Source organism: Corvus brachyrhynchos, unplaced genomic scaffold, assembly GCF_000691975.1.
Source record: "Corvus brachyrhynchos isolate BGI_N302 unplaced genomic scaffold, ASM69197v1 scaffold370, whole genome shotgun sequence".
Taxonomy (NCBI): domain Eukaryota; kingdom Metazoa; phylum Chordata; class Aves; order Passeriformes; family Corvidae; genus Corvus; species Corvus brachyrhynchos.
Window position 1 is genome coordinate 4049312 of NW_008235977.1, and position 13910 is coordinate 4063221.

Sequence of the window (13910 nt, forward strand, 5' to 3'; positions counted from 1 at the left end):
CTTCCGAGTTCTGCCTGTAACACCCTGTGGAAAGACGTCTCTCTAACGCTGCCTGGTTGCAAAGAAACTCCATCTGTTTTGCCATCACCTTTTCTGACTGCAATTAAAACAAAAAAAAGATTTCTCTCTTTATACATACATAGAGCAAGTCAAAACACAGGGGTAAAACCATATCAGATGAAAAGACTAACAGCCTAGATAGTGGCTTTTGTTGACTCATATGTACAGATGTGTGTTTTATGGTTTCTTCAAAACTATGAAGCAAACAAAATATTTTTGCACCCATAGAGATTTTCATAATGTACATCTGAGTCACTCAAGAATACTTAAAATGCAAGCTGTTGTAGTTCATCTACATAGAAATGCAACATTAAATTCTGTTCTTCAACAACACACAAAAATCACTTCCTGCACTTTAGGACTGCAGGTTACATGAAGAGAATATCACGAAAAGCAAAAAAGAGTGTCATAATTATCCAGTTAGCTCTGTTCAAATATATGCCTTCACAAAGTATTCCAGAAAGTATTCCAAGAGCAATGGCAACATCTGCTAAAAACTTATGCCAAGATTTCACCAGACATCTTGGAATCTTTATTTTAGGAAACAGCACTACACAAGCTTAAAAATCTGCCATTCTGAAAGTGTAGGATGACAGTATGTTTGTGGGGGATAAAGGTGTGAAATGTCTGTCTAGAAGAAGAACAAGACCTATACACCTCTAGAGAGTGGAGCTAAACAATCCAGTGCAACGTGGGAGGAAATGGCGTCTGAATGTTTGTCATTGACTCTAATGCCAAGAGAATTCTAATTTTCACTATAATCTTGTTCTCGAGAGAATGTAAATAAGCATCTTGCAAAAATAAGAAGAAAATCACAAGTCAAGAAAGTTGATTTAGAAGAGCCACAATGAACATAAGAACAGAAAGTGTACAAACTTAACATGTACAATTGATAGGAAAAATTAATTTCTCTTTCAGGTAATGCCATAATTGTTTCAGCTACTACAGAGCTCTATTCATTGCAGAGCATTTCGCTTTTCTTGGGAGATGCTGAAAGCCCTGACTTCCCACAAAAGGCTGCTTGCTCAGCATAGTTCAATAATTTAAATGTACAATGACAGCCTAACAGACCAGCAAAACCTGGGCTTCTCCAGCACAGTGGTGACCCCGACAGCAGGGTAATGACATGGCCAGTATTTACATACTCTGGCTCAGAGCTCATCAGGGTCTGCAGAAGACCACAGATAGCTCAAGCTTGGTCTTGGGAGGAAGGTAAAAAACCCCCTATTTTCAAACAGTTTACTTACAAGTGTGCTTTAATTTTGCTATTCTGTCACTCCTTTTACCAACTTTTGAACTGTGTAGTAATTTGAAAAAAAAAAATAAAACCTTTCTCATTCATGCTATCTTTGTTATTTACTTGGGATAAAACTAGAATTTTAAACTTCAACGATGCTTCAGATCACCACAGAAAAACCTACAGAGTTGCAGATCTGTTTAAGCTTGAATTAAACCTGTAGTCCCTTGTTATGAGGCAGTGACTAACAAAAACTTTAAAGCATATACAAAACAAAAATAAGCTCATGTAATTATTCTGTGACATCAGAACATGTGGCATAATTGCATTTGATGTATCACAGATTTGTATGACCGAGCACTACTTTGCAATAGAAGGTGGTAAATGATAGGGTAACACATCCATTCTCAGAAAACAAGAGGGTAACTCCTAAATGTAATCTTATATGCAAATTTGGTGATTACATTTGCCCAAATCAGCTATACAAAATAAATTTGTTGCAACTTAGCATGAAATCCCTCCTTGGCAAGAACTGGCAGTAGGAGATGGGTATTTTGCCTCAAGGCTGGGATATAATACAGGAAAGACAAAGAAAGAATCGGCAACCTGTCTTCATTTATACAAAGCTTTCTGTCTGCTCCGGATCACTGCACTTCCACCAGGCTAGGTGTTGTTTAGGAAGCCAATTTATCCTCTCAGATCCAGAGGTTCACTTATTTCCTAAACGTAATGGCCTTTCTTCTTGTAAGACATGTCAGAACTGAGGACTCCAAGATCGCCTACTCTATTCCTCTCAACTCAGTAACTTGAGCTTTCCATTTATAGCAGATAACGCAAGTAACACAGCACATACTGTACCAATACTACCCTACTTGCTCCCAACAGGCAACCACAGATTTTCAACCCTACTATGCTGCATCTTACCTCCTTGGAACTAACAAGGGCAAAGCTGTAGTACTGTGTCAGAACAGTTTTGGGAGGTAAACGTGAATTAAGAGTGATGCAATCACAGCTAAGCTAGGTAGCCTTTTAAAAATTATGGGAATTAATTTAGTAATCAAAACAACAACACATCAAAACCAGCGTACAAAGACACAGCCTGTGTTATTCACAGTGTAGTTTAGTTGGTTTACCTGGGAATTAAGAGCTGTTGGGTCTTCACTCTTTCCTTTAGCCAAAGCAAGTGGCATTTTGTCTTGCTGATAGAGCGTCTGGACTGTGTCCTGGAAATCTGGATAACCGTCCTATTGAGCATAAAAAGAAAGCAAACCAAGAGGGACATATTACTGCTACCAAGAGGGACATATTACTGCTTTTTCTTCATCCTCTCTGTACACTTAGAAGAAAAAAAAACGGACTAAAAAACACATTCCTGAACTTCTGTGAAAATTCTGGACTGCAATTTACATGTTTGTGCTATCCAATTCATTTAAATTTGTGCATAAAACACAGCCCCTCCGCAGCCACTGCTATATACCTAACATGGCGCAGACAATCTCATCTCTCTCAGTCTCAGGTGAATCCAGACTACCCCTGTTACTGATATTAAACTAGTTTACATTCAGCCTTCACAGGCAGATTTAGGCCTATGGTTTCTGTCACTCTTCAGAAATCAAATTTATATGTAGTTGAGGACATATACTAACCCTGTGAAACTGCGAAAAGCCTCCTGAGATTCAACGTTTTTCACACAGAACCTACACTAGTATCACAAAACAAAATATCATCATTTCAGAAGTACGGTGGAAAATTTATAGACTATGGGAAACCATGATTCAATAATTCTTCTAGTCTGAAATTCTTATGACATGCAAATCTCTTCTGCAGCTTGCATATGTATCAATAAAGCAAATAAAGCTCCTGTGAAAGCCTGCCAGACTCCATTAAAATAAATTAACCATTGAAGCAAAGGTTCAAGATGAGGAGTTTATCCAGCTTGGTATTATAAAAGGAAAGCTCATGTGCCCTAGAGGAATACCCAGAAATGTTTACAAAAGCACAGTATAGGTAACTGTCAAAATGTGAGAGGAAGCCAGAGATCTTAAGACAGACCCAAACCTGAGAACAACGACATCAGTCACTGAGGTTCTGCAGACCTGGGTCTCAAAAATACACCAAATTAGGTGCATTTTCCTTGTCTATTCTAAAGACACATACATGTCAATAATTACATTTTTGACAATAGATGGACAAAAGGGTTACAGCCCAAGAAAAACAGAAGTGATCTTTCTGAAAAAACACAGGGGAAGGACCACAAGGTTCCCTCCACTGGCAGGCTGCCCACTGACCTGAAGAGCAGTGGCCTGACCCAAGGCAGATGGCCAGAACCTCAGTGCAATGTAATGCCATTAAACCTATTCTTTATGCTCAGGAAAAAGCCCTAAAATCTGTATGAATGCTGCATATTGCTTTCAAACACCCAGCATACTCCCTCACGGAACAAATAAACACAATAGCTATGCAAAAACTTCACAACCAGGTAAACTGCCAAAAAGCCTCTAGTCTAACCCAGAAACAAAGGATTTGCACCACTTTCCCACAAGCACTGACCACTTTCACAGCTAAGACCTGAATGTGTTTGGGAGAGGAGAATGATTATGTGTAGGAAGATGAGAAGCTGAACACACAAAACCCTATCACTCAGGATCCTATTTTTGCAACAAAACAGGTAACACAGTTCTTTATAACACGTTTGTGATCACCTGCCTATACAAAACCAAAGGCTGTTTCCCAAAAGTGGGTCTGGCTGCCTGTTGCTGTGTCACCCCACAGTCAGGCAGATAACTCCTGGAGAGTGATGTGGTTCTGGATCACGTTCCCAGAGGCCCTTCCCACTGTTGCCTGTCCCCAACGCCCTGTGGGATGAGGAGCACACTGGGCCAAGCACCAACCTGCTCTGCCCCATGGCTGCCTGGAGGTCCTTCTACATGCACTGCAGCATTTTTGTTTTGCCATGCTGCTGCTCAGTTGTTTTCCAAGCAGCTTTGAGCAGCAGATGTTCCCAGTCCCACATGTGCTTTTTTGCTCCCTCTAATGACATTTTTCCTATGAAAACAGTAGCTTCTACTGCTTTTGCTGTTTTTGTGAAAAACACAAATCCCACACTTTGGTTTTCTTTTCAGCCTTCTCAGAAATAGGGGAGATGGGGCTTTTCTCTCCTCTTCCTCCACCCACACCGGCACCAAGGGAAGATGCTTCCTTACAGCCTCTGCTCAGGTCTCCCTGCCTGTGCGCCCTCGACTCCCACTGAGCTTTGGGAAATCAGTTTTTGAAAGCTCTTCCCATCCCTCTTGTAGATGAATGGAGATGCTGACACACAAATTAATTTCTTTAGACCATAGACAACAAGAATATTTTTCAAGACTCTCCTTTCTTCCTCTCTTGGCTGTTCATGCTGACTCTGAAAGGGAACCTGGTCGACCCCAATAGTGATGAACAGCCTCTCCCTCCACGACTTCTGCCTGATGTACCTGTGACTTGTTTTGTTTCTAAGCTGGTGCCACAACAGCTCATTGCTTTCAGTGGTGCCGGCACTGAGTCACAGAAGATGACAAAATAAGGGGTCCCCCACCCCACAACACCTAAGCAGGAGAGATCCTTGGTCTGCAGGATGATGTGCCATTTCCATCCCTATTTGCCTGTCCTGCTCTTTGTCCAGAGCAGGTTTAGGAACCACCTCCCTTTTTAATAATCTGCTTCCAAATACCAATTCACTCCACTCCTTTTTTCACTCCCTCCACACCTTTAGTCTGTCATTTGCCTGGAATTTTTTCCCCTTCTCCTCTTTACACTTCACTCCCACAGCTCACCCACCCACTCAACGAATAAGAGGGGGAGAGCTCGCAGGGGAAGAGAAAGCCTTTTACAGGTAATTTGATGTAATTCATGGCACATTGTTTCTTTGTAATGCTTTTGCGAGTTTCATATTCATGAAAAGGATAAATTTACAACGTGGCTGCAGATTGACAATGCTGCAGCTCGCACACACAGCTCTGCTGGCTCTGCTCAAGGATGACCTTCAGAGCCTCTCTGGAGGCTTTTTAAAGTGTTATTATATTTCAGGAAATTAACTCATCTTTTTTTTAAGTAATCTTTTACACTATGCAAACAGGCTGTGAAGTCTTTCCAAATTGAAGCCCTAGTATTTTAGGCCACGCTTCACAGAGACATTAATGACTAACGGTTAAAGGAATGGTGAATCAAAATACAGAGTTCGGCCTTAAAACAGAAAGGCAAAATGACCCTTCTCAAAAAAAAAAACAAAAAAGGAGAAACAGAAAAGAGCTAGTTATAACAACAAAAAAGTACCCCATGTTCAGGTCCTCTCTGTGTTTTCATGATAGTGAGCGAACAGATCTGCAATGAAGCACTACAACTTCAAAAACAGTGTAAGTAATTCTTCCCCGGAACAGAAGGAAAAATCTGCATTTGCTACCATTTTCCTTTTTACTTTCACCTTTCCAAAAAAAACCAAACCTAAACAAACTCTCAAAAAATCCCTGAACATGCTACTAAAAAAAGGATTTTTTACATTTTTTTTTTCAAAATGCAAGACCCAGGAACCCAGAACAGCAGTGATCTATGTCATACTGCATCTTTTTTACATTTCATTGAAGTAAAGCCCACAATTTACAGCATACCTCAAAATTATAATGCACTGAAGTAATGCTTTACTCCTTCTTAGAAGACTCCCAAAGTTGTGAGGAAAAAAGACATTTCTGCTGATAACAATATGGGTAATTTTGAAATTAATAATGCTAGGCTATCAGATTAAAGAATATTTAATTCAATTTAATTTTCAATTTGTTATTTTGGAAAAATGACCTATTTCTGAAAAAGTAATTTGTACAATTAGGACACAAAATTTTCACAAGCATTTTAAAATATAACTGGTAATTTTAGATAAAACTAAACCCAAGTAAACATCCTTTCTCAGAATTATTGAACAAAAATGGGTATAAAAGAAGCAGGCCTTCCAGACTCTTTAAGATTTCACCATGCAGAAAATAGGAGAATACACATCCCCTAAGGCTGTCCAGATTTCCTGCTCTCCAGAAAACCTCAAGTTGCAGCCTGTATGTTTCAGGATTTTAATTTTACACTTTCTTTCAATAAAGATCCTGTAAAAAAACAGCACCTCCCTTGCAGCATGTCATTTTAGACACTTGCTCATCATCAATTATTACTGAATAAAGGAAAAACTTCCTTATTCTGAAATCAAAGTCACTGAAATACTACTTCACGCAGAGGAGTGGCTCCCCACCAGCTCTAACAAATTAGGGCTGGACTGAACAAAAGACAGGAGGCTCAAGCAACCATCCTGCAACATGTTGGTCAAGGCTGATAATGGTGAAGCTGGATAAAATCATTTAATGCAGCTTTTCCCTGCTCTTTTTTGTGGATCACAGAACAAGCATAGGTCAAAAGCAAATCCTGACACACATAAATGACATTACTGACTTACCAAAGCTACCAGTAAATCCTCACTGCACATGTATATTTTGCACTACATAAACTCAAAACTACAGTAGTATATGGGCTGATGGAACTTAATAAATAAGATGAATTCCTCTGTACCTATTCATAACTGCCTTTTCAAAACCAACTGCTCTCACCAGGGTTTGCCTCACAGGAAAAGCCTTTGTACAGGTAAAAGCATTGCAGTACTGAAAAAAAAATTAAAGCCGTCCTATATACAGTGCTTCATTTATCACAGAATGCGTTACATACAAGAAACACATTTCAGAATGTGTTGCAATTTTCCTCTACAGTTAAAGAATATATCACCTATCTGTGTCACATACAAATCTAGCTCAGGTCTAGCTCATATTCTAATACACATTTAACCTACACCTTTTTTGAGTAGACAGTACAATAAAAAACACCCACAGTGCTAAGGATAAATTAGATACCCATGTAACAGTGAAACAGTAATTTGTTTAACATACAAATTAAAAAGAAAGATCTGCTATTCTTATCAAGTATATAAGTATAAATACGTACATCTGACATTTTTTTATTTTTACTTTTTTTTTGTTAAAAGTAACTTTTTAAAAGGCCTCAAATTTCCCTTCCAGCAGTGGTAACTGAAGAAAAACCTAAACTACATCCCTGCTGCTCCTGCACTCTTAACAAGAAATTCCCAGGATCTCCCTAAGCAACATCTTGTGCAAGTGTATACATCAGCCATGTATACATGCATTTGACACAAAACTCATTATAAAAACCTGTAAATTAACATCTACAGGCACAACCATTTGTGTTGAGATATATAGCTTTTAATTAGTTTTTGACTTTTCAATACGATCAGTGTCATAATTTATGGCATGGTCAGAGATAGCTAATATTCTGCCGTCAGTCCTTATCAAGAACTCTGTATTTTGGACATGATCAACAGCTGATTCCAGTGAATTAGGCAAACTCCACCTCATGCTAACTGAAAAGCAGGAGGCCTTATGGGAAGACATTTCCTATAGTGCTTGAGCTTATTCCACCACAGGAAGTCAGTCAGTCCCATTCCTCCCCTCCTACTCACTCTGAGTGCAAAACACTGAGAGTATCTTTACCATTAAACAAATCCTACTCTTTACCCCTGCTCCTACAGGTTTCTCCATCAAGCACTTACATTTACAGAGACAGTGGTGATGTTCTCCCACCCTCCCTCTCTCTGTCATACCCATCAACTGTCTATCAAATGTTTTTCTGACAAATTTCCTTAAGACAGATCCCTTCAAAACAAAACTGAATTTTAGCATGCACAGGTCAAAATACAGGAGTCACATTACTGTACCTCTATCTTGATTCTCTTTGGTGACAGCTCATCCCTTTCTCCACATTTAGATCTAGAAGAAAAGACACATACAAGATCAGTGAACAGCACATTAACCCCGACCATCAATAATAATGAAAAGGAGTCAAGGAAAAAAAAGTAGATCGGGGAAGAACAAGTGAGATGCACAAAAAAAGCCCCCAATTCACTTTGACATGGCAGTGAAAGTCATTCAACTATAGGAACACAAGCATTTTGTGTTGTTTTCAGAAGCATGAAGAGATTCATGGATTCTTCTTTCCAAAGAGGAAGGACAGCCCAGAGAATTACAGAAATGCCCTTGGCATTGCTTATTCAGCATGGATGTATATTCATATGAATCTCCATGAAAGAAAGAGGAACAAAGGAAAACTTTCTAAAGTGTAGAAAAATGTATTTTGGAAGGGTATTACATTACAGGCAAGGGAATTAACATCTAAAATCTAAAGAAAGTATCAAGACATTTAATCATACTTGCTAATTCTAAGGTTTTAATTGTATTTAAAAGCTGTTAAGGCTGTGTCACCATTTCATAACAGCAGTTTATTTAACAGAACAGTAACAACTGAAATTAGGACTCAGCTTCAGTTCCTTTAAAGCAAGTTTGTAGGCCACTCCCTGTGACCTTATCTTTTTGGCTAACAAGCCAAATCTGTATATGGAAAAAAGGAAATTGATGCCTTGAGCATCTATGGCTACTCTGCCAATTTACATTAACCTTAAAATACACTAATGCCTTAAATGCTTGAAATACCAGCCTCTCAGATGCCTCTCAACATGCACTATCCTCAAAATACTTGGAAAACTAGAGAGCAAATAAAAAGGTAATTCAAGACAGCTGAATCTTAGCAGTTTAAAAGCTTCAGGACTCAAATAGCATTTTCCTCCTTTTCTCAGAAGAGCATTTTGCTGGCTGAAGAGCAAGAAGAAAGTGTCTCTAGTGCCTCAGAAGAAATGCCATCAGCCTGCTTAGTTCCCTACAAGTAAAGACCCTCTGAGTTAATGAAGCCTTACTTGGTGGTCCTGTAGGTGTACTTGTAGGTGACCTCCCGAGAGATTTGCCGGGCCAGGGCGAAGAGCTCATCTCTCCTGGTCAACAAGGCATTATCTTTCACACACAGCTGGGCAGCTGCTTCGTTAACTGTTAGCTGCAAATCAAACAAACAGGCACTCATGATTTTGCATACTTTCACCTACTGTGCTTGTAAAAGTACCTCTTCTGAAATAATAGAAAATTTTGATGGCAAGTAAAATTACCTATAATTGTACACTAAACCCTGGAGGGTTTCTTCAGTTTATTTATATCCCTTACTAAACCAGGTAAGCCTTTAGGAAGAGAAAAGATATTAATGTAGTTGGTGCATAAAGTGAAACATTATTGTAGGACTGTCTCAATGTGCACTGCTTTTGCCTCATCTCAGCATTAATTAAATCTCAGTATAAAACAGTAGGTCTGAACGTTCAGTGTTTGGCTTCCAAAGCCTGGCTTACAGGGAATACTATTTTTATAAATGCAATATGCCCAGGACTTGGGGAAAAAAAGAAAAAAACAACCACCCTGAGAGTGTGGGTACAGATGGCTTTCCCTGGTGAATACAGAATAAATTCTGTAGAAGGTGATGGTTTAAGAAACGATTAAACTTTTTTTAGCTATGTTTCTCACCCTCGTGTTTGTGAAGACTATCTTCAGACATGAATCAAATGTAACTTGTTTCAAGGATGTTTTCCTGAGCCTGCCAGGACACATTTCTAGTGCCTCTGCTGCTGGCAAAAGATTCATAAAGAAGGCGGGGAAGAAAAAGCCTGAAGTTGAGGCTCAAAATGGTTTTGCAATGCTCTTCAGAAGCCTATAGGAAGTGGTGATACTGTCATGAATTATATCAGCTTAATAATACTGCTTTCCAAGAAGCCTATGGTCAGCAGTATGGACACAACATTATTAATGCAATCAGAGACACAAATCAACATAGCTGGAGAGGCTATTCCAAGCTCCTTCCACAGGAAGCAGAGCTTGAAGAGACTTTCTCACTTTTTTCCTCAGCTGAAGAACAGCCAGAACGTGTAATGAGGCATAACAGCAAGAGGCCAACAGAATACTACAGGTGTTTTGACCAAGTGCCCACAACTCTTTCTACTCTTTTACTTCTAGAAATTAAGCTGCTTTGAATAGGCTTGGCTTCTGGCAAAGGAGCACAGCTGCTTTGGAGCTACTGTCAACAGTATGTTCTGTATCTGTCCCAGACTAGTGAATATTCCGGAGCAGCTTGGTTTCCACAGCATAGTCAGCACATCCATGATGGATGGAGACGTGCCATCCCCGACCCTCCATCTGGCAGCACCGGGAGCAGCCGCACAGGCAGGACAGCCCACATGCGACCTCAGACACCCAACCCACTGCTCCCACAGACCAGCAGGTCTGCAGTTACAGGGCGTCTCTTGGGAGAAGGCCAAGAGCTCACCCCTTCACCCTGCTGTCTACCACACTGCAGTGTTACCTGTGAATTAAACCACAGAGGCCAGCAGTTCACCCGAATCGCTGCACGCTCCATCCCTGAAGGATGGAAGCTGTCACAAGACATGAACAACGTCCTTCGCCACGGGGCCTGATGGCATCCAAACTATCAAAAATTTATTTTACCCAAAGTGACACCTGTTCTCCAGGAAGGCTGGAAAAACAAAAACATGTATCAAGAAGAGCCAAGAGTCTTCTCTCAGCAGCCTGTGCAGTATTTCCAGTAAAATCTCACACAGAACTGCTGCTCCTAATACTTCATAAGCAATTTTTCCTGTGTTAAGCCTAAAAGCCTCTGATCTCAGTAGGGCATTTCCTATGGTGCCTAAATGTTAATCAGAGCACAAACTTGTTTTTAACAGGCGAACTAGGTATGTTGCCTGATCCTTTAGTCTCTGTACAGACAAAAAACCAAATCTCACAGAGATCAGATGTACAAGGGCGCAAACAGGTTACTATGTTCCTACAATACAAGGTACTAAAATAACAAACTATAACCCCTTAGACAGGAACAGCTGTTCTACAATGTCTGTCTTTTCAGAAAAAAACACAGACAGGAAAAAGATACAATATAAGATTAATACAACACCAATTAAAAGAATTACCATCCAAAGCAGGCATTAATTTCTGTAACAGTGATAGCTATTACTCTGCCAAGGATGAATAATATGGCTAATGCTTACAAAATAATTTGAGATATTTTTTATCCTTCAAAGTGCTGAGAGGTTGCAAAGAGCTGAAATGACTGAAAATGCTTTGGGTAGTTGTAGGCAAATGCTGTTTATCCTAATATGTGAGAAAAGCCAAATGTTTATTTGCTTGTTTTTCCTGGTTTCCTCTTTCAGGTCACATTCAGACTTACTGAATTGAAGTGCATCATGGCTTCCTGGCTTTTCAGGAGGCATAATACTGCAGATACAAAGTGTTGCATGCCTAAAAATAAAGATTCTGTGTGCTGGAAGCCTTAAGGATATGGAGCAGCACATAACCATGCAGGAGAGGGATGGGTATATTTTCATCTGATGGGGTTCACAGATTCCCCCACTAGAAACCACATAATTAAATACCAAACCGTACTGTTTCGGTGAGTCAGCAAAAGAAATGGAAGAGACCAAGCTAGATAAAATTTATTGGGTTTTTTTCTAATTCCCCTGAACTGGATTTTTTTGTTTGTTTTATAGGTATAAGACAAGCACTGAAATATAAACACACAAATTACAAATCTGACTCGAACTTGCAGGGGTCACCAAGTTCAAGGGCATGCCTTGCACTCATCCCTCCTCCAGTCCAACTTTAAACATTAAGTGCTCTCTGTGTTTGAAAAGCTGTGTAATACTGAAACAATGGGATGGATTAAAAACATCATGTTTATTAGTTTTGGAACACCTTCGAAAGATTCCGCATCAGATTTTATGTCAGATTAATGCCTTATGCAAATACTCCTACCCTGGAGTATTTGCATAAGGCAAACCCATACACTTCCAAACCAGCACAGTGTCTGCAGCTCTCACAGGCCTCTAATGGCTGCTCCAGCCCTCTGAGACACTTCAGTGCTCATACTGAAACAAAATACTCTCCCTAATTCACCACTAATAATTCCATTAGGTTTTAGTTTACACACAACTCCTCTGTGCTTGAGGACCCAGAGATACCCTAATCTTTACATTAAAAAGCTAACCACTACTTAAGCTTTTTAAATTCACAGTGAAGTTTATTCAGCTGTTCCTTGCCAGCTGCAAGGAGAAACCTTGAACTGGGAGGCAGAATGAGCAGAATGACAGCCTTGGAATGTATTAACACGTGCAGAAAAACGGTCTCTGGACAAGCAGAAACTTACCTCCCTGGGTGTTTAAGGTCCTTCCTTCTGAGCAGCAAATTGTTTAAGCCATCAAAACCACACTGAGGCTGAGTTTACAAAAGGCAAACTCTGGTTTACCAGATTTTAAACAAAAAATAAATGGTCTCGTTGCTGCTATTTATTTTCTGCTTTAAAAAAGAAATGAAGACAAAACTGTTCAAGACAAAACTTTGTGAAATCCAGCCTCTTTAAGCCAACAGTAAACCAATTATGAGCAAATTCTTCTTGCTTGCATGTGTGCAGTTCCCATCAAGTTCAGCGAGGCCCCACATGCGTAAGTGAGGCATAAGTCAACCACAGACTCCTTTGATCTTGTGCCCTTAATCACAATAGTGATAGAAATATTTCCTAAAGCCAAACCATGCTCTCATTCCATTTTTAAACGTGGTTTTACAATGATGTAGTAAAGATCTGTAGTGCAATACTAAAAAAAATTAACAAGGCAGAGCAGTTGTCCTTTATTCCAGGTTATTGCTATCCTGCTCCTTCAATCACTACCCCAGTGTTCATCCCTCCAGCTTTGCACAGCCATGCCTGAGCCTACACAAAAGGTGCCCCGGAGCCCACCTTCCAGTACACTGCTGGATGCCAGAAAATTATCCTAAACAAGAAGTCTGCCCAGATTTCAGAGCATTTTCTGCAGTTGCTACTCCAGAGAGAGGCTGTGAAAGCACACAGCCACACATGCTGTACACCTCAAGTGCCTCCATCCTCAGGTGGGGAGAACCCCCTTTCTCTGAATCCTGAATCTGCAGCCATGTACACAGGGCATCTACACAATCAATCCTTTCAAATCCTGCCTCCATCTCATACACAACTTGTTCTGTTACGAGAGAGACTTCCACAAGGTCAGGGGAGTAAGATGAGATCTCATCTTGTACAGTGGATGAATTCATAGATTATAAGTGTTTGACATAAAGCCACAAAGCACGTAAGTGAAAGCTGCACAACTAGAACTGTGTGGTAGGAATGTGGCTGACTACTGTGGAAGTGTCTCCCCAGTCTGCAGTAAAAGCCCTTGTCAAGTCACTGCTGGTGATGTGCAGTTGCCTTATAAATGTAAATATATAAACAAAAATGTAAAGAAATATGCCTTGTTTCCTTCTGCCCTTCTACTCCGAAGCATAAAGAGAACTCAGTCTTATGCTATGGATCACACACCTACAAAACTTCTTCTTCAAGCAAAAAAAGGCTAAAGCCAGTACAGTTTTTTTGGCACTCCTGTAACATAAACACTGCTTTTCCTTTTGGGAGCTAAGCCTTACATGCCAAATTTTAAATCCAACTGAAATTTTGCAATCACTGTTAACTGTGAAAATGCTGATGCAGCATTCGTATCAACAGTGTTTTGGCACTGCTTTGAATTAATGTTTGTTCTCCTCTTGTACTGTACTTTGGCTCTAGGAAACTACTCCCCACACAGACACACCTATTT

The 13910-nt window shown here is 39.9% G+C and overlaps 1 protein-coding gene across 1 annotated transcript in view; it reads right to left on the reverse strand.

Annotated features, from left to right (window-relative positions):
• NAB1 (NGFI-A binding protein 1) overlaps positions 1–13910 on the reverse strand; it is a 25643-nt gene that overhangs the window by 5311 nt on the left and 6422 nt on the right. The window contains 4 exon segments of the mRNA XM_017728785.1: positions 6–97; positions 2431–2541; positions 8088–8139; positions 9120–9253. Coding sequence (XP_017584274.1) covers positions 6–97; positions 2431–2541; positions 8088–8139; positions 9120–9253 — 389 coding nt within the window.